The sequence below is a fragment of the Notechis scutatus genome, chromosome 1 (assembly GCF_049901735.1).
Source record: "Notechis scutatus isolate UNSWTSFEM ecotype Mainland chromosome 1, rNotScu1.2, whole genome shotgun sequence".
Classification (NCBI taxonomy): Eukaryota; Metazoa; Chordata; class Lepidosauria; order Squamata; family Elapidae; genus Notechis; species Notechis scutatus.
The window spans coordinates 158,461,668-158,480,295 of record NC_142009.1 but is presented as its reverse complement, the minus strand read 5'-3'; the positions used below and the strand labels follow the sequence as shown (position 1 = coordinate 158,480,295).

General features: G+C 43.2%; 2 protein-coding genes across 2 annotated transcripts in view; both read right to left on the bottom strand.

Moving 5' to 3' along the window:
- LOC113422628 (cytochrome P450 2K4-like) overlaps positions 1 to 18,628 on the bottom strand; it is a 109,057-nt gene that overhangs the window by 67,222 nt on the left and 23,207 nt on the right. The window lies entirely within an intron of this gene.
- On the bottom strand, positions 4,071 to 13,768 carry LOC148133068 (cytochrome P450 2K6-like). The gene is made up of 5 exons (XM_087953006.1): positions 13,612 to 13,768; positions 11,867 to 11,956; positions 11,446 to 11,529; positions 4,656 to 4,800; positions 4,071 to 4,183 (listed from the first exon to the last, which is right to left on the bottom strand). Exons 2-5 carry the CDS (start codon positions 11,954 to 11,956, stop codon positions 4,071 to 4,073), a joined length of 432 nt encoding a protein of 143 aa, XP_087809132.1. The 5' UTR covers positions 13,612 to 13,768.

Here is an 18,628-nt window from a genome sequence, read left to right as displayed (position 1 = left end):
GAAATGGCAATGTTTTGCTAGAAGACATTTTGCTTCTCATCCAAGACACTTCTTCATTTCTGACTGAATGGTGCAGAATGGAAGGATTTATCACATGAAGTTTTTAAAGAGAAATGGCAGTTACACATAATTAGTTGACATGCTGATTTATTGGCTTTTACTGAAAGAGAACCTAAATGAGAAATGAGAAGAATTGGAAAAGGACGGTCACATTTATCACTAATTTAACTATCGACAATTGACAGACTTAAAAGAGATAGAAAGAACTTTGTTTTTGTAGATGAAAAAAACCCGGATTTTCAAAGAGACTAATGATTAACATCTTATTGCTAAAGTATATAAATTACTCTTGAAAATAATCAGGAACATAAAAGCATTAAACATTGTATGGTTAAATGGGTGAAAAACGTTATATATTATGTTCTACTAATTGAAAACATGCAGAAAAAAGACTGAAGTTAACATTCAGTTACATTTTCATTTGATTTTTTTTTAATAAAATGATATATCATTGGTATTTAATTCTGATAATTTGTCAAAATTCTATAAGGGAATGTCAAATAAGTGCTGGAAATGTAATAAATGTGAAGGTATATTTATCCATTTTGGTGGACTTGCAAGAGAGCTGAGAAACACTTGGATCAAATACATACTTTGATTCAGAAGATATTAAAAAAATGATGTGCAATTAAAACGAACCCTTTTTTTAAAGCATGCCGAATGCACAGATTGAAAGGAAACATGGAATTTTGTTTTTATATAAGATAACAGCAGCAAAACTTTTATATGCATACTGGTAGAAAGATATGTAAACCTCCAAATAAAACCTCTACTCCTTCACAGAAATGGTTTCTGAAATTAATGGAGCTAGCTGAGGTGGCAAAATTTAATACTTTGATGAAAAACAAACATTTGTCTTGCTTTGTTTCTACTTGGAAACTACTTTTGGACTGCTTGCCCGAAAAGGATACAAATGAAACACTGATTTGGTGATATGATAACTAGATTTGTTTTGATTATAAAAATATTTATATTGTTATTGCTTCTGGTTATTATGTATGTTCCATATATTATGTTTAACTTTTGTTTAACATTAAAATAAGAGGTTATTTTATTATATATTTGTACTTGTACTGAAGTTGAAAGTTATTCTTTTTTATATCTTTTTTCTTTCTAGTTTTGAAAATTCAATAAAGTTATATTTTTTTAAAAGAAGCTTTATAATGAAATTTTAAAGGTAGTATTGTAAATATACACATTTTTAAATAATGAGACATAAACACTATACATAGATAAATATATTTGTTCAAAAAAGTTTAAGGAAAAAACAAGCAAATAGATTATCACCTATATTCAGTGTTAAACAGGATTTAAAATTGCATTTTACTTACAGAGAATCCTCGACTTACTACTGATCAGTTGGCAATCAGTTGCACTTACAACAGACCCTGAAAAACAAGCCAGATTTGAAGTTCCAATGTCCTGAACTTCCCACCCAGGATGGTCACATAGCCATATTTTGGGTACTTGGCAACCAGCCCACATTTATGGTTGTTTGCAGCCTCCTGTGATCATATGACTACAATTTATGTTTTTGCAAGAAACCAGCATTTACTTTCAATTTCTGGCCAAAAAGTGCTACAGTGAATACTGGGTTCATTTAATGAACCCAGTATTCACAGCATTCACTTTATGACCCCAATGTTTGCTTAATGAGTGCCACAAAAAAGGTAATTAAAATTGGGCATGGTCACATGGTGATGCACTTTATGTCCATCATGACTTACTGTATATACTCGAGTATAAGCCTAGTTTTTCAGCCCATTTTTTGTGCTGAAAAAACCCCCCTCGGCTTATACGAGTCAAATCCCTCTGAAAAAAAAATGGTGTGGAGATCCGGAGCTGGGCAGGCGCTTCCCTGCTTCCGTGTTTCCTTTGCAACTTTTAAGCATGGGGGTAATCGGAAGCAGAAAAGTTCTTGCATGAGGATATGTTTTTTCTTTTTTTAACTGTTTTTAGGGTGGGGGGAAGACTCACCTCATGTGAGAATGCTCAGACACGAAATCTATCCGCCCGAAAATAAGTGTGTGTGTGTGTGGGGGAATTTTAACAGAGGGAAGATGTAGGGAGAAGGCAAAAGCGACGGAAGATCCTTCAGGGAAACTGAGGGGAGACTCACCCTTGGTCCAGATGAGCCCCCTTCCCGCCCTAAGGAAGCAGAGGCAGCCAGCAAGGGCAGGCAAGCCCCGCTTCACAGACTCTGTCCAACCTCACTCCCACCCACCCACCCACCCAAAGCCACGAAGTCCCCCAATCGCGCAGCCCAGAATCGCCCTCCCCTCAGGGGGCAGCAACGACGCCCGGTTTTTCCCGAGACAAGAAGCTCCGCCGTGCAATGAAAGCGCCCTGGCTCTAGGCTCGTGGGCTCAGAAAACAACGCGAGCCGAGGTGGCTTCGGCTCCGCTCGGCTTCTTCAACATCCAGCACCGCCCTGTTCTATGTGCCGGCCGCAAGGCAGCGCGTGGAGCAGGACGGCGCGGAGATCGTTGGCTGCCTCTTTCGCAGCACGGGAGGCCTCCCCGGCTGGCCAGCTGCTCTCCTCCTTCTCTGCCTGTTTGTTCTGTGTGACCGAGGAGGAGGAGACCGGCCCGGCTGGTTGGGGAGGCTTTCTGTGCCGAGGAGCGGCTGCTGGTGTCTGGCTTTGCTCCGCTTCTCCGATGGTCTGGCGCGGCCCTGTTCTTTACTTGGGCAGCCAGGCGCCCGCAACGGCACCCACGGCGGCAACAGGCAGTTCCGCCCGGGCTCCGCTCAGGTGTACGGCTGGGGCTGTCGGGAGTTGCTGCCGCCGGTGCGGCCCCAGTCCGCGTCGCCTCGGGAAGGGAAAGGCAAAAGGAAGAGCCGCGGCAGTGCTGAGCGCAGGCAGAGAAGGAGGAGAACAGCTGGCCAGCCGGGGGAGGCCTCCCGTGCTGCGAAAGAGGCAGCCAACTATCTCCGGCGCCGTCCTGCTCCACACGCTGGCTGCTCGGACTTGCCGGGCCCGGCACATAGAACAGGGTGGTGCCGGATGTTGGAGAAGCCCAGTGGAGCCGGGGATCATTAGCCGCCTCTTTTGCAGCACAAGAAGCCTCCCCAGGCAGAGAAGGAGGAGAGCAGCTGGCCAGCCGGGGAGGCCTCCCGTGCTGCGAAGAGGCAGCCAACGATCTCCGGGCCGTCCTGCTCCACGCGCTGGCGGGTGTCGTTGCTGCCTTCTGAGGGAGGGCGATTCTGGGCTGCGCGATTGGGGACTTCGTGGCTTTGGGTGGGTGGGTGGGTGGGAGTGAGGACGGACGGAGTCTGTGAAGGGGCTTGCCTGCCCTTGCTGGCTGCCTCTGCTTCCTTAGGGGCGGGAAGGGGCTCATCTGGACCAAGGGTGAGTCTCCCCTCAGTTTCCCTGAAGGATCTTCCGTCGCTTTGCCTTCTCCCCATCTCCGCTCAGGTGTCCGGCTGGGGCTGTTGGGAGTTGCTGCCGCCAGTGCGGCTCCGGTCCCGCGTTGCCTTGGGAAGGGTGGGGCAAAACCAGGAGCCGCTGAGCCTGAGCCTCCGGTGCCACTGCTGCTGTTGCAAAGTGCTGCCGCGGCTCTTCCTTTTTGCCTTTCCCTTCCCGAGGCGACGCGGGACTGGGGCGCGCCGGCGGTAGCGACTCCTGACTCAGGGGCCTCCGAGGGAGGGGAAGAGAGTGACTCCTGCCTCCCGCTGTCATCATCATCATCTTCTTTTGGGTTAGTGAATCAATTAAACCTTTCATGATAGTGAGATCGTTTCCCAAATTAATTATTTTTATTTTTGAAATTTACCAGTAGCTGCTGCATTTCCCACCCTCGGCTTATACTCGAGTCAATAAGTTTTCCCAGTTTTTTTGTGTAAAATTAGGTGCCTCGGCTTATATTCGGGTCGACTTATACTCGAGTATATACGGTATGATTAAAATTCTGGGCTCAATGATGGTCATAAATTGTTTATAATGAACAAAGAAAGATTTGAATGGGATTATTTCACAGCAATCACCTTGGGAATGAAGAAGCCTTTGAAAGTTATATCCTTGGAATTTCATGAATTGCTGCATTGGTATAAGGCATTTTGGTTCGATCTTCTATCCTTGGCTGACGAACCCCAATTTCTTTTGCAATTTCTTCTTGGACTTTCCCTGGGAGAATAGAATCACATCAAGTAGAGTAGAGAAATTCCAATTCATAGTAGAGATCTGAAGATAACCATTTGTGATCTATGCTTGTATTCCCCACCCCTTTTTATTCACTACATGTCTTATTTTATGAAATGTTTAGTGAAGTAGAAGAAATCAATTAAGGTAGCATTATGACTGGAATATATCATTCTTAGCAAAAAGCTGTCTTCGTTTTTCACTCATATTCAGCAGTAATGGGAGGTGATAGGTGCATAACGCACATTCTGTGGCTGGTGTACCTTTCCGAAATCTCTGAAGTACATGTGTGAACCCTTCATATGGCAACATCTTATATTCAATCTCACATCACATTAATTCCTTCAGATATAAATAGGTAGGGAAACTTATTCTTGCTTTTTATTTTCCCACCCCTTGTTATTTGTCAGATAGTTATATATTTTTACTGAAATTCAGTCAAATGAAAACTGCTTACTCTGAACTTCTCGATACTTCATCATTAGGAGTATGGTCCAGCACAATGTACTTGAGACTGTCTCCATGCAAGCACCAAATAGGTTATCCAAAAGAACTAAAATATTATCATTATGGAAATAGCTATGTGTTGACTTCTTATTTTCCTGAAGAGTATAAAGAAAAGATATCAAGGACATTCAATGTATTTCTATAATCTACAGACATGAACAGATATTACAACGGCCTCCAGGAGATTGTGAGAGTTATAGTTCACAAGAACTGGAATATACTGTGTTGCTTATCTGTCATAAGTCTTAGGAATATTATTTATAATAGGATAAAGAATATCAATATAGTTACAGTGATTGTGAGCATGATTAAATCTAGACTCGAGATTTCAACTTGTATAAAGCCTTATTAAACAAACGAAAGAAAAATATAAGCACTCAGAATATATCACATATGTACCTCCTAGAAATAGTCTTTAACTTGTGACCATTCATTCTAGGAGCATTTCGAGTTGAAATGATAGTAAACAAATGGTGATTGCAACCAGTTCTTGGAGTTCCAACCATCGGAGCAGTCCCACAATTACATGATCCTGCTTTGGGCGCTTGGCACCCATCTAGCACTTACTATAGTTCAGTGGCTGTGATTACGTACTTGCCTTTTGCAATTTTCCTTGCTGTTTTCTCCATAAAGATAATGGGGACCCAGCAGGGATTTTCTGGAGTAAGTTTCTCCACTTGCCCCTCTACGCAACACCACACTCCTTCCCAAGACTTGACACCCCCTCCCTTGCTCCCTTGCACACCACACAATCCTATGCACACTCTCAGTTCTCTCCCCATCTGGCAGCAATCATTCCAAGCCATTCTGTGCTTGCACTATGCTGCTCCCGCCACTTACATACCCCTGCATGTCATCCCACACTTGGCACCAACTATTTGCCAACCTGCTGGCTGTTTGGAAGCCCCCTGGGATGGCAACTTCCTGTTGGCTTCTCCCCTGCTGGCTTTGATTGTGGGAAGCCATAGGAAGTTGTGAGGAAGTCCTTACCTAACAACCACTTCAATCCAGTTAACAATAGCAGTTGGAAATACAGGGATTCCCATCACTAAGCAATTAGGTTATGCTTCCCAACCATCACTCAGCATCAGAAATTCCAGGCTGAATTGCTTTCATAATTCAAGGACTATCTGTATTGTGGTGCAAACAATAGTAGAGTGGCTTGCAAAATAGACTTTAAATTAGAGGTCATAGTTTTTTTTTTCTATCAAAAGAGCTTTAAACTAAAATCAAGGGGGGGAGGGAGACCAATTTTTCATGACCATCACCATTAGGACCTAATTCCAAACAAAAACCACTAGATAACCAATCACATAAGAATGTAGAGAGTAAAGAGAAAGAAGAAAGAAAAAAAGAAAAAACCCAAAGTTTAGTGAACAAACAGGGTAAACTTGAAGGCAGGTATGATACAGTTGCCATTACTGAAACTTGGTGGGATGAAACTCATGACTGGAATGTACTGATGGAAAGATACAAATTATTCAAAAGAAACAGACCTAACAAAAGAGGAGGTGGAATTGTATTATATATAAAAGATCACTACATCTCTACAGAAATACACAAAACCAAGGATGAAAAACTCCTAGAATCCATATGGGTCAATATAAAAGAGAAACAAAGACATTGCTATAGATGTATACTACAGGCCCCTCAGCCAAGCAGAAGAAATAGAGGAACTCTTTGCTAATCAATGAACAAATGTATATAGGAAACATATCATAGTAGTAATGGGAGACTTTAACTACTGTGATATCAACTGGGAGACAAACTTTGCAGCAAGTGGGAGATCAAACAGATTCCTAACCAACTTAGCTGACAACTTTGTTATCCAAAAGGTAGAGGAAGAAACTAGAGGAAAAGCTATACTGGACCCAATTCTTACTAATAGAGAAGAAATTATAGAGAGAGTTGAAGTTCCTGGAATCTTGGGGGAGAGTTCATATTTGAACTCAATATAATGCAAACACAAAGAATAGAATAGAATCTAACCAGTGTCTTAAACTTTAAAAGAGCTGATTTTAACAAACTCAAAGACAGCCTAAGAAAAATTCCATGGATAAAAATTCTAAAGGGGAAAACAAGGAGTGTGGAAAACTCTGAAAAAATATGATCATAAAAGTCCAGTCCAATACCACTGAAAAATAAAAATAAATCCAAGAAGAAACTAACATGGTTACACAAAGATCCCTCTGATAAACTGAAAGACACAAAGGACAAGTACAAAAACTGGAAAGAGGGACAATGATATCCCAATCCTCATCAGAGAAGCTGTTGACCACGAACGGAAACATCCAAACGGCATCTTATTTGGTCTAGAGGACATCAATGACAATGATGACATCACAACTGTCCGAAACATCATCAGTGATTATCAAGCATCAACCATCTCCCCTGATGAAATACATGACATTTCCTGCATTGGCCGAGAGCTCAAAAACAGAGACAGCTCTGTGGCCCCACGCTTCTGCAGGGTCATTTGCAAAAATGAATCAAGCAAACGTAAATTCATTTATACTATAAATTCACTTGCAAAAAGCAACACCAACTATAAGAACCTCCGTTCTCGCCCTGACCTAACTATACAGCAATGTGTCTGCTCCCGTGTACTCCGCAAAGACAATGGAGAGAAGGATCTGTACATTGACTGCCGTGCTGGCTGTATCAAAAGTAAGTCACACAACCCACAACTCAGCTTTAACCTTCAACCACAACCCTACTTCAACCAATCCACCATCACCCAAGACTAGGCACACACGCCCCTAAACTACCTCAATTCCAACTACAGCTGGCCTTAAATGCAAGCTACTCAATGCAAGAAGCCTTGTGAATAAAATACCTGAATTTCTCCTCTTACTAAATATGGCTAAATTCGACATCATATTTGTCTGTGAAACACGGCTCAATGCATCTCTCCCTGACTCCATTACCACAGTCAGAGACTACCATGTTTACTGATCAGATTGTGAAATTCATAGAGGAGGTGGTGTTGCTATCTTTTATAAAAAGTCCCTAATCTAAAAAACATCCAAGTTACCCAGGAGCTTGCTCTTCCTGAGACCATCATCTGTGAACTATCTTTAAATATCACATTTCGATTCTTACTATGTTACAGAGCACCTGATTATGACATCGAAGATGTAAACAAGCTAAATTCACTACTAACATGGGCAACATCCTGCCCACACGCTTTTATCTTGGTGACTTCATTCTACCTCATATTAACTGGACCCTAAACGAATGTACAACTGAATCCATACATGCAACCTTCTACAATGCTGTTACAAATCTGGGACTGGAACAACTAGTAACCAACAATACTAGACTTAACAACTGCCACAATCTCATCTTCTGAAATAGTTTGAATTTAATTTATGGAATACAAACTAAAGAACCCTTTTGCAACAGTGACCACAATATGATTGACTTTTGTCTCAACATACACCCACCCAAAAATCATCACAATGACGTAATCCCCAATTATAACTTCAAAAAAGGCAACTATGATCTTATAGACAATGATCTCTTAACCCTTGACTGGCAATCTCTATTCACTGGATGCAATACTATTGAAGACCATTACAACATATTTTTACTTGGAGTCAAAAGAGTCATCAAACTATATGTACCAATAACAACTCCCAAAACAAAACAAAACAAAAAACCGATTACCCATAACAATAAAAAAACCTTCAATTCAAAAAGAGATCACTCTGGCAGAAAAACAAATCTGGTCACGTTGCCAACTTCAAAAACCGATACAAAAATTTATGCCACCAGATAAAGACTGAATGCACCAATTATCACATTAAACAAGAGGAAAACCTTCTATGCACCAATTCTACCCGCGCTTTTTATAATTTTGTAAACAACAAACTAAAAGACTCAAGGTCCATCCCACCCCTGATAGGACCTCATGGTAAAGACTGCAACGACGACACCATTAAAGCCAACATCTTTAACACATTCTTTGGCTCAGTATTTGTAAACAGCTATGGATCACGCCCAGTATTTCCTAGCCAAACCACAGAAAACTACAATGATCTAATACGTATCGATTTTACAGAAGACAATGTTGAAAAAGCACTATGTAATCTAAAACCATCTCTATCTATTGGACCAGACGGAATATGTGCCTACTTCTTTAAAAAGCTATCCACTGCCATAGCAGAACTTCTAAGCATAATCTTTGAAAAATCTTTCAGGACCAGCTCCTTGCCTAACCTAAGGTCACAAGCCATGGTCATCCCCATCTTCAAAAAGCCTAGTTGAAAATTACAGACCAATTTCCTTATGCTGCGTCACCTGTAAAGTCATGGAATCAATTATTAACCAATCCATTATCCTCCACTTAGAGACAAACAACCTACTCTCCAATAAACAATTTGGTTTCAGAAAAAAACTATCCTGTAATCTGCAACTCTTACACTGCAAAAACATATGGACTACACAACTCGATCAGGGCAAAACAATAGACGCAATCTACATAGACTTCTGTAAAGCCTTTGATTCAGTGGTACACGACAAACTACTCCTAAAACTAAAATCTTATGGTATCTCTGGACAACTGCATAACTGAATAGAAGCATTTCTGTCAAAATTGGGACTGTCCTATCAAATTCTGTACCTGTCAATAGTGGTGTCCCCCAAGGCAGTGTTCTAGGACCAACTCTCTTTATACTCTACATAAATGACTTCTGTGATCACATTAAGAGCAACTGTGTTCTCTTCGCTGATGATGTAAAGCTGTTCAATACCACAGACAATACTGCTACCCTTCAAAAAGATCTTGACTATGTATCAGAGTGGCCAAACAAATGGCAACTTCAAATCTCAACTAATAAATGCTCTGTCTTACATATTGCCAAAAAATAAATAAATCGGAAAATAAAATACAAGCTGAATAGTCAAGACCTCGTTGATGAGCCAAGCTCTGTAAAGGACCTTGGAATACTCATCTCTAATGATCTAAGTGCTAGAGCCCACTGTAACAACATAGCCAAAAAGGCATTAAGAGTTGTTAACCTAATCCTACGTAGCTTTTTCTCTGGTAATATCACACTACTAAACAAGAGCATACAAAACATTTGCTAGACCAATACTCGAATACAGCTCATCAGTCTGGAACCCACATTACGTATCTGATATTAACGCAGTTGAGAAAGTCGAGAAACATTTCACAAGAAGAGTTCTCCACTCCTCTACTCGTTGTAGAATACCCTATGCCACTAGACTTGAAATTCTAGACCTAGAAAACCTAGAATTATGCCGTCTTCGGTCCGATCTAAGTATAGATATAAAATCATACATTGCAATGACTTACCTGTCAATGAATACTTCAGCTTCAATCATAACAACACAAGAGCACACAATAGATACAAACTCAAGGTTAACCGCACCAAACTTGATTGCAGGAAATGTGACTTCAGCAACAGAGGGGTCAATGTCTGGAATACTCTACTGACTCTGTGGTTTCTTCCCCAAACCCCCAAAACTTTAACCTTAGACTGTCTACTATTGACCTCACCCCTTTCCTAAGAGGTCTGTACGAGACGTGTATAAATGCACCAACGTGCCTACTGTCCCTGTCCTATTGTTCATTTTATTTTTTTTATATGTACCCATTTCATGTATTCATAACTATGTATATACTTACACCTATTATCTTGTAAGTGATTGACAAATCAAAATAAATAAATAAGATTAAAAAAAACCCATTAAAATTGTGATTAACTTCCTCCACATCTCTTTGCCAGTTCTTCTCAATCAATGCTTTCTTTCATGAAGAGGGATTTTATTTTAACTATCACTAAGAAGAAAGACTTCAGGTTTTAGAGCAAACCTTCACTTTTCCATGGATTTCCCTAGGCTACTATTTCTAAAAAAAGAAAGAATGGCTTTCCTCTTCTCCTGCACTGACCAGTTTCTGGACCAATCAGAAGAGCATTCACTACATATCCCAACCCATATCACAATAATTAATATCCCAATGTTTATACAGTAAATAAAGATAAAAAGGTTGCTTCCCAAGGGCTCACCTGACTATCTCCCTGCTGGAATTATCCCTCAATAAGAGACAATAGAAGTGGAACTACAGATAATATTTGACTTATGACCACAATTGGACATTGAGAAAAGTGGTTGTTAAAGGAGACCCCCATGTGACTTCACTCAACTGCTACAAAAAAACAATGTTGCTTTTTACAGGGAAAAATTCCAGTTAGAGGTGTATAAGCATTGTAGTAGCTTTAACAGACATGCAAGGAATAAAGACATCACACAAATAGTGAATCTGTTGGCCACTCACCTACTCACAACTCACTTTCACTCCAAGAAATGGTTTTCCCTGACATTTTTAGAGGTTCTGGTTTCAGTTTACAATAGCTCACTTTAGTTTTTAAAATCTTAATCTATGTAGTTTTAATGTTTTAATATTTCAATTATTTTTAGGCCTTTTAAACTTTTTAACCGGGTACCCTTGCTTCTTTTTTAAATGTTTAACTTTTATATGCTGTTTTTAGAGATAAACATGAAGGAGCAGCAACAGCAGGAATGTTTTCCTTCTGTGGTTTTATCAGGACTGATAAGATTGGACCTTTTACTTTTTCAGTATAAGTATTTTAATTTCTAAAGCAAAAATTTTCCCCAGCTGCATGCTTCTAGTACCAGCCAGAATATTTGTAAAACATGTGAAAGAAATAAAATAACCCATAATTCCTGGCATACTTAAAATGCTTTATTACCTCTTTCTGACGAACAAGAAATGCATCAATAAAAGTCCTTTGGTTATTTTCATCAAACTCTTTGAGATTTTCAAGGAATGTCGCCTGTGTCGATCGCGTCAGGAATGAAGAAGTGCGCAGACGGTTCAACGTCGTGCCCATCCCCACGGTCATGAGGCAGTCCCGGCTACGATGGTTCGGCCATGTGAGTCGCGCCAAGAAAGAATCCATCATCAAATCTGCGATGAAGGTGATTGTCGGAGGAGCGAGACCGCGTGGTAGACCTAAGCAACGCTGGATGGACACGATCAAGGCCGATCTAGAGATCGCGAAGGCAGACCCGACATACGTGGCAGACAGAGAGGCGTGGAAGCAGTACTCAAGGACATTAGCGGACCTCGCCAGAGCGCGAGACAAACGCTGAAGAAAAAGAAGAAGTCGCCTGTATGAAATCATGGTACTTTTTTCGGTTATTCATTATTGTCTTACGAAGACCCAAAAGGAATCCCAACTTGGGAAACACATTATACATCTGAAACAGTATAGAATAAGAGAGATATTAACAGAGCTGAATACTATGAATATATTCCCTGATAGACTTCTCAAAGCATTTTTATCAATTTCTTCCACAGTCTACAAAACAGGCGTCAAACTCGTGATATCACGTGGCATATCACAATGTTTTTCCCCTTTGTGGAACTGGGATGGGTGTGGATTGCATGTAGCATATCCAGCCAATGGGCAGCCAGTTTGACACACCTGGTCTACAAAATCACCATCATTGTCATCAGCCATGAAATATGTGGGTGCTGAAGATATGATAAATCAAGTGTTCTAATTAATTAAGATCTAAATCTTACAAAATATAAATCTCACATCACTTGGGACTTTCAAGAAGAGATTGGACTGCCATCTGTCAGAAATTGTGTAGGGTCTCCCACTTGGGTGGGGGGTTGGACTAGATCAGTGGTCCCCAACCTTTTTTGTGCCAGGGACCAGTTTCACGCAGAAACACTTTTTCAAGGACGGGGGGGGGGGGGAAGAGTCCGAGTTTGGTGGTTTGCTTGCAGACGTTTCATTATCTGACTAGATAACATCTGATGTTGTTACCTAGTCGGGTAATAAAACGTCTGCCAGCAAATCACCAAGTTCAGGGAGCGCCAATGCCTCCTCATTGCAACCCTGAGTGACAGATAGTCCCTGCAGGACGGCTGAGAAGCCCCTCTCGGCCCTGCCTTCATCAGCTCCATCCCTCAGGTGTCTCCCTCCCTCCCTCAGCCTCATCCCTCAGGTGTCTGCCTCGTTCCTCTCTCAGTCGCTCTCTCGCTCCTCCACCAGCCCAGGAAGAAACTGCTTCAAAGAAGCCTGCAGGGTGGCTTTTCCTGTCGGCGCAGCTCTTCCGAAGCGCCCGTTCACCCCCACCCCGCCGCCCACGGTTCAATCCTGTGCTCCGTTCTGCCTGCCTGCCTTCGTTTCTGGTGGTTTCGGAGCGCAGCTCCTCCGAAGCACCCGTTCATCCCCGCCCTGCCCCGCCGCCCGTGGTTCAATCCAGTGCTCCGTTCTGCCTGCCTGCCTGCCTGCCTTGGTTTCTGGTAGTTTCGGAGCAGCTTCGGCTGAGTAAAAGAGGCGAATAGTTATTATTCTCAGCCGAAGCTGCTCCAAAACTACCAGAAACGAAGGCAGGCAGGCAGGCAGAATGGAGCACTGGATTGAACCTGGATTGATTGGCGGCGGGGTGGGGGTGAACGGGCGCTTCGGGGAAGCTGCGCCGACAGGAAAAGCCACCCTGCCGGCTTCTTTGAAGCAGTTTCTTCCTGGGCTGGTGGAGGAGCGAGAGAGCGACTGAGAGAGGAACGAGGTGGGAGGAAACCGAAGCCACTGAGCCGGAGAGCAGGACAGGCTTTGGTTGCTTCCTCCCTCCCCTTCTTTCATTTGTGTCCTTGATCCCTGATCCCAGCAGCATTCACCGAAGGCGAAGAAAGCTGCCATTTTTTTTATTTTTTTTTCTTTGCGGCCCAGTACAGAGTGATCCACGGACCGGGACCGGTCCGCGGCCCGGTGGTTGGGGACCCCTGGACTAGATGACCTACAATTTCCCTTCCAACTCTGATTATCTGTTATCTGTTAAATTAAACCTTGCTAAACTGTAGGGATGAAGTTTTTCTTCATATGAAAGATTACATTTACCAATATAGCAGGGGTTTCTGCAAGGCATATATTTTCTTCAAGTATTTCCAGTAGTCTTAGAAGTGTAGCATTTTCATATTCAAACCTCTTGCCAAGTAAAAAAGAAACTATGACATTAGCAGCTGCAGCTTTCAGAATTGTTGCTGGCTCAAATGGCTTTCCTGGTCATGAGTGTTGTGAATCAATAAAAAGTAACTAAGCCCAAATGCAAAGCGGGTTTTGAAAGCCTGCACACCTGATTGGTCCTTAAACAACGAACAAGGATTGGTCCATAACAAGTCCCTGATTGGCCAATATTAGGACACTTCTTATTGGGTATTAGTTGAACTTGTTGCACATATTATTGGTTAATAGTTCTGGGCCTAGAAGACTGCACGATCCAGAGCAAAATCATGGCTAAGGGGGACATCAGCCTCACCGATGCCCTTAAAGAAGCCACTGCAGCAGAAGCAACCAAGAAGTCGGCAGCCCGAATACGCCGCACCAGCGCACCGCTACGTCAACTCGCCAATGATACCTCGCCTTGCTCAGAGAGACACCCGGTATCGACTCACCACGAAGACCTAGAATACCCGTCAGAAAGTGATGAGGAAGAGGTCAACCGACTCCGAACTGAACGAGACCAGTTCACACAACGCTCACTTCGACCTTGTGCAGGATGTGGAGCGAATCACCCACGATCCAGCTGTAAATTCCTCGCGCACTCTGCCGCGTTTGCGGAAAAGAGGTCACATCGCAAAGGTTTGCAGAAGCAAACAAAACTCCAACTCCAAACCCCGACAGGCCAAATGCCAGTCTTCAGGATTCATCGGCACACCCCGAGACAAACTGAATCACCAATGGGGAAGCCACTCCTACAGAAACAAACCGTCCACCACTTCCACCAGGCGGGAAGAAACCAGGCGGGAAGAGACCCACCAGACAATTACCATAGGCCATGCTACATCCCTAGATGCCGGGAAAATCAGAGTGAAGGTCGCTATCGAAAACAAACCTTGTGTAATGGAGGTGGACTCAGGATCATCCCTCTCGATGGTGTCCTGGAAGACACTCCAACAGCTCGTTCCGACGATTCGCCGCCAAGACCTCAACCCTCAAAGGGTTATACTCAAAGATTACCAGGGTAACCGAATTCCCGTTGTCGGGTCCCGCCGATTCCAGGTCTCTTTCAAGGACCGCACCGTCGCACTGCCACTGACTGTCGTTGACCGTGACCGGCCTAGTCTTTTAGGCCTGCAATGGTTCAGACCTCTCGGAATCACTGTAGCCGGAGTCCACCGTGCCGAGAGCAACGATTGGGAGGAAGCCCTCGTGCAAGAATTCCAAGACATTTTCGCGAATGGACTAGGCAAGTACAAGGGGACCCCGATCTCATTTAACTTGAACCCTGAGGTAGCACCCATCCGCCTTAAGCCGCGTCGGGTACCGTTTGACCTGAAACCTAAAATCGACGAACAACTCGATAAGCTAATAGCACAGGGCGTGCTGGAACCCACCGACCACGCCCGGTGGGAAACCCCAATAGTGACGCCTATCAAGCCTGATGGGTCACTGAGAATTTGAGGAAACTACCGGGCCACCCTAAACTGTTTTAGCGGTATTGCACGACGGACATCCGGGCATCGTGCGAATGAAAGCACTCACACGGAGCTACGCCTGGTGGCCGGGAATCGACAAAAGAATCGAGGCCTGGGTCGCTACTTGTCAACGTTGCCAGGACGTCAGCAACGCCCCACCTAAAGCAAGCCCAACCGAATGGGAAACTCCGAGGGGACCATGGTCCCGTATTCATATTGACTTTGCGGGGCCTACGAAAGGGCACACTTTCCTTATTACAGTCGATGCCTATTCAAATTGGCTCGAGATCCATCGAATGAACACAACTACAACAGACTCAGTTATCAACAAATTAAACAGACTATTTGCCACACATGGTTTTCCGGACGTTCTGGTTTCAGATAACGGCCCACAGTTCACAGCATTACCATTTGAACAATATCTTGCTGACCGGGGCATCTGCCATGCGCTAACCTCGCCCGCGCACCCTGCGGCGAACGGACGTGCAGAGCGCATGGTACAGTTTGTAAAAAAGACCCTCCACAAAATGGAATTCGGCGACATCGATGAAAAATCAATCGAATTTTATTGTTGCAGCACATCACGCCCCACAGCGTTACCAACAAAACGCTCGCCCGAACTTCTCATGGGGCGGAAACTACGATCGCACCTTGACCGGCTCCACCCCGCATACGCACCCGAAAAGCCTTTCGGCTCCAGCAGCAAATGCCAGGAATTTAAGGTAGGCGATTTAATCTTTGCCAAAAACTTCTCCGGCGACCCTTTATGGATACCCGCAACCGTCACCCACCTCACAGGGCCTAGATCTTACCACCTGCTAACAGACGATGGGAGGGTGTGGAAACGCCACATAGACCAACTCCGTTCGAGATTACCACCCAGCGCCCATGGCTCCCCGGGTTCACCAACTGAGGGGGGAGGAAATATCGAGGAAATTGACTTCGATATGACAGATAGCAGGCCAACGGAAACCCTACGGCCCAGCGAAGTACCGGGAATCGAAGCAGGGAGGGAGTTGACTTTCCCATGGGACGTGAACACGGGGGAAACCGAACTGTGAAACCCCAAAGAAACACTGATTGGTGGGGACAACCACAACGAAAGCAGCACGGAATTTCCGTGCAGCGAAACGGAGCTTAACAGAGATCATCCAAATGCTCCACCGGAACCGGACTTTAGGCCAAACCCGGTGGAACCACGGAAATCATCCAGACAGACCAAACGGCCTGTCTATCTTGAGGATTTTGTTACAGCTCCCCTCAAAAGGAGCCCAAGGGGGAGGGGTGTTGTGAATCAATAAAAAGTAACTAAGCCCAAATGCAAAGCGGGTTTTGAAAGCCTGCACACCTGATTGGTCCTTAAACAACGAACAAAGATTGGTCCATAACAAGTCCCTGATTGGCCCATATTAGGACACTTCTTATTGGGTATTAGTTGAACTTGTTGCACATATTATTGGTTAATAGGGTAGCAGCCAACCCTATAAAAGGGTTACTGCTGCCCATAGCCTTGCTCTGTTCTGTTCTATCTACTGTTATTAAAGAGTTTGAAGTCACTGGTCAGATGTCTGGTCTCCATTATTCTCCAAACTTAACAATGAGCAATAAATTAAAACAGAATTGTGAAAGAATCCCAGAATGAAACCTGCTCTTTGTCACTTTAAGATTGAGGATAAGATTGATTATACATAGCATTTATCATAGAAACTAGTTTGCACTCTGCAGAGATATAGAAGATAGCAAGAGATGCAGGTTTATGAACTAATATTTACTGACAGTAACACAAAGAATAATTCTGTAACCTATCCTTTTAAAAACAGAAATAGTTACACATGAATGCAGTACTAGAGATATGCTTTCTTTGGAGTGAGAAGCAGTTACGTTTCTGATGACAGATAAAATGGAGCATTCTAGTCCCTCTGTTCAAAGTGGAAGTGGAAGAACAGCTGAAGATAGGCCATGTTGCCAGCAGCAGGAAAAATAAAATGAGAAAGACAAAAGCTTTTAGATTAACAAATAGATCTAAGGCTTCGGAGGACACAGTTCCTCTCTCTATAGTCAAGAGCAGAGCCTCAGCTATCCACATCAGAGAAGGAACTTTCGCGCTTTTATCTACAATTTGTTTTTGCTGTTGTTCAAAATGAATGCATTCCTTGCAAAGTGTTCCAATAAAAGTTTTTAAGGACCTAACTCTCCTCCCATGATTTCAGGACTGAGTTAACAGAGAGTCATATCATCTAGAACAGAGAGTGCCCAACCATGAAGATAAACTGAAATTGTCAACAGAGCTAATAAACACTAGATTTATAAACACTAGATTCACACAGGCATTTTGATATGTGAACTTTGAAATATTTCTTAAAAGATTTTGCATCCACTATTTTGTTTCCCTTTCTTAATGAAATGTAAACAGTTGTAATTTCTAAACTAAACAATGATCATGGCCAACACACTTCCAGATAGCACCTGGAAATATTGCTGACTCCACAAAAGTTTTAGCAAGTTTACTGCATCTTGATGATTTATAATTATTTGTTTGTAAACAAGGAATTGATGTGAGAATAAATGTAATTTTAAATAGCACGGGCACTGCCATAATCATTTCACTAAATACAAAGAAGGATTTTGAGAACTTTTATGGGTTATACTTATTCCTCATACTTTGAAATGTGGCATGTCTGATCATAAACAGGGATTTTTATTTGGTAATATATGCATATTATCAGGGATGGGATTCAGCCGCTTCAGACTGGGACAAACCGGATGTTAATTTTACATCCAGTTCAGCGAACTGGTAGTTCCGACTACCGACTGGCACTCTCACTCCGCCCCACCCCTCCCAGGACTCCCCATTAGGCCCGTCTGGCTCCCAAGTAAGTGTAGGGAGGTGATGTTTCGACGAGGTCCCACTCACCATCTTCAGGCTGGTGCTTTCGGCTTCATGCTTGTGCGAGCAAAGCATGATCTGAGCTGCCGTCTTTCTATAAATACTAGTGGGGAGGCTGGTGTGCTGTCACCTCTTGATTGGTTAATGGAGTTGATGTCTGCAAATTGGCTGGCTTTTTCGTAAGAACATGTGTGGCTGAGGTATTGGCTGTGTGTCTATCAGCCTCCTGTGTTGTAACGACCTGGGTAGTGGGCTGTGTAATGACCTTCTGAGTTCTATTGTTTTGAAATCCTGGGTCTTGTGCTGTAATCTCCTGGGTTGTAATGACCTGGGTAATGGGCTGTGTGATGACCTTCTGAGTTTTATTGTTGTGACATCCTGGGTATTGTGCTATAATCTCCTGGGTTGTTGGCTGTGTTGTAACATCCTGAGGTTTTGTAGTGTAACCTCCTGAGTTCCATGATATATCCAGAGTGGGTGGCTGTGATATGACATTCTGGGTTTTGGTTTGGCTCCGAGTTTGAGGCCTGGCTATGTGTTCATGGCGTGTGTC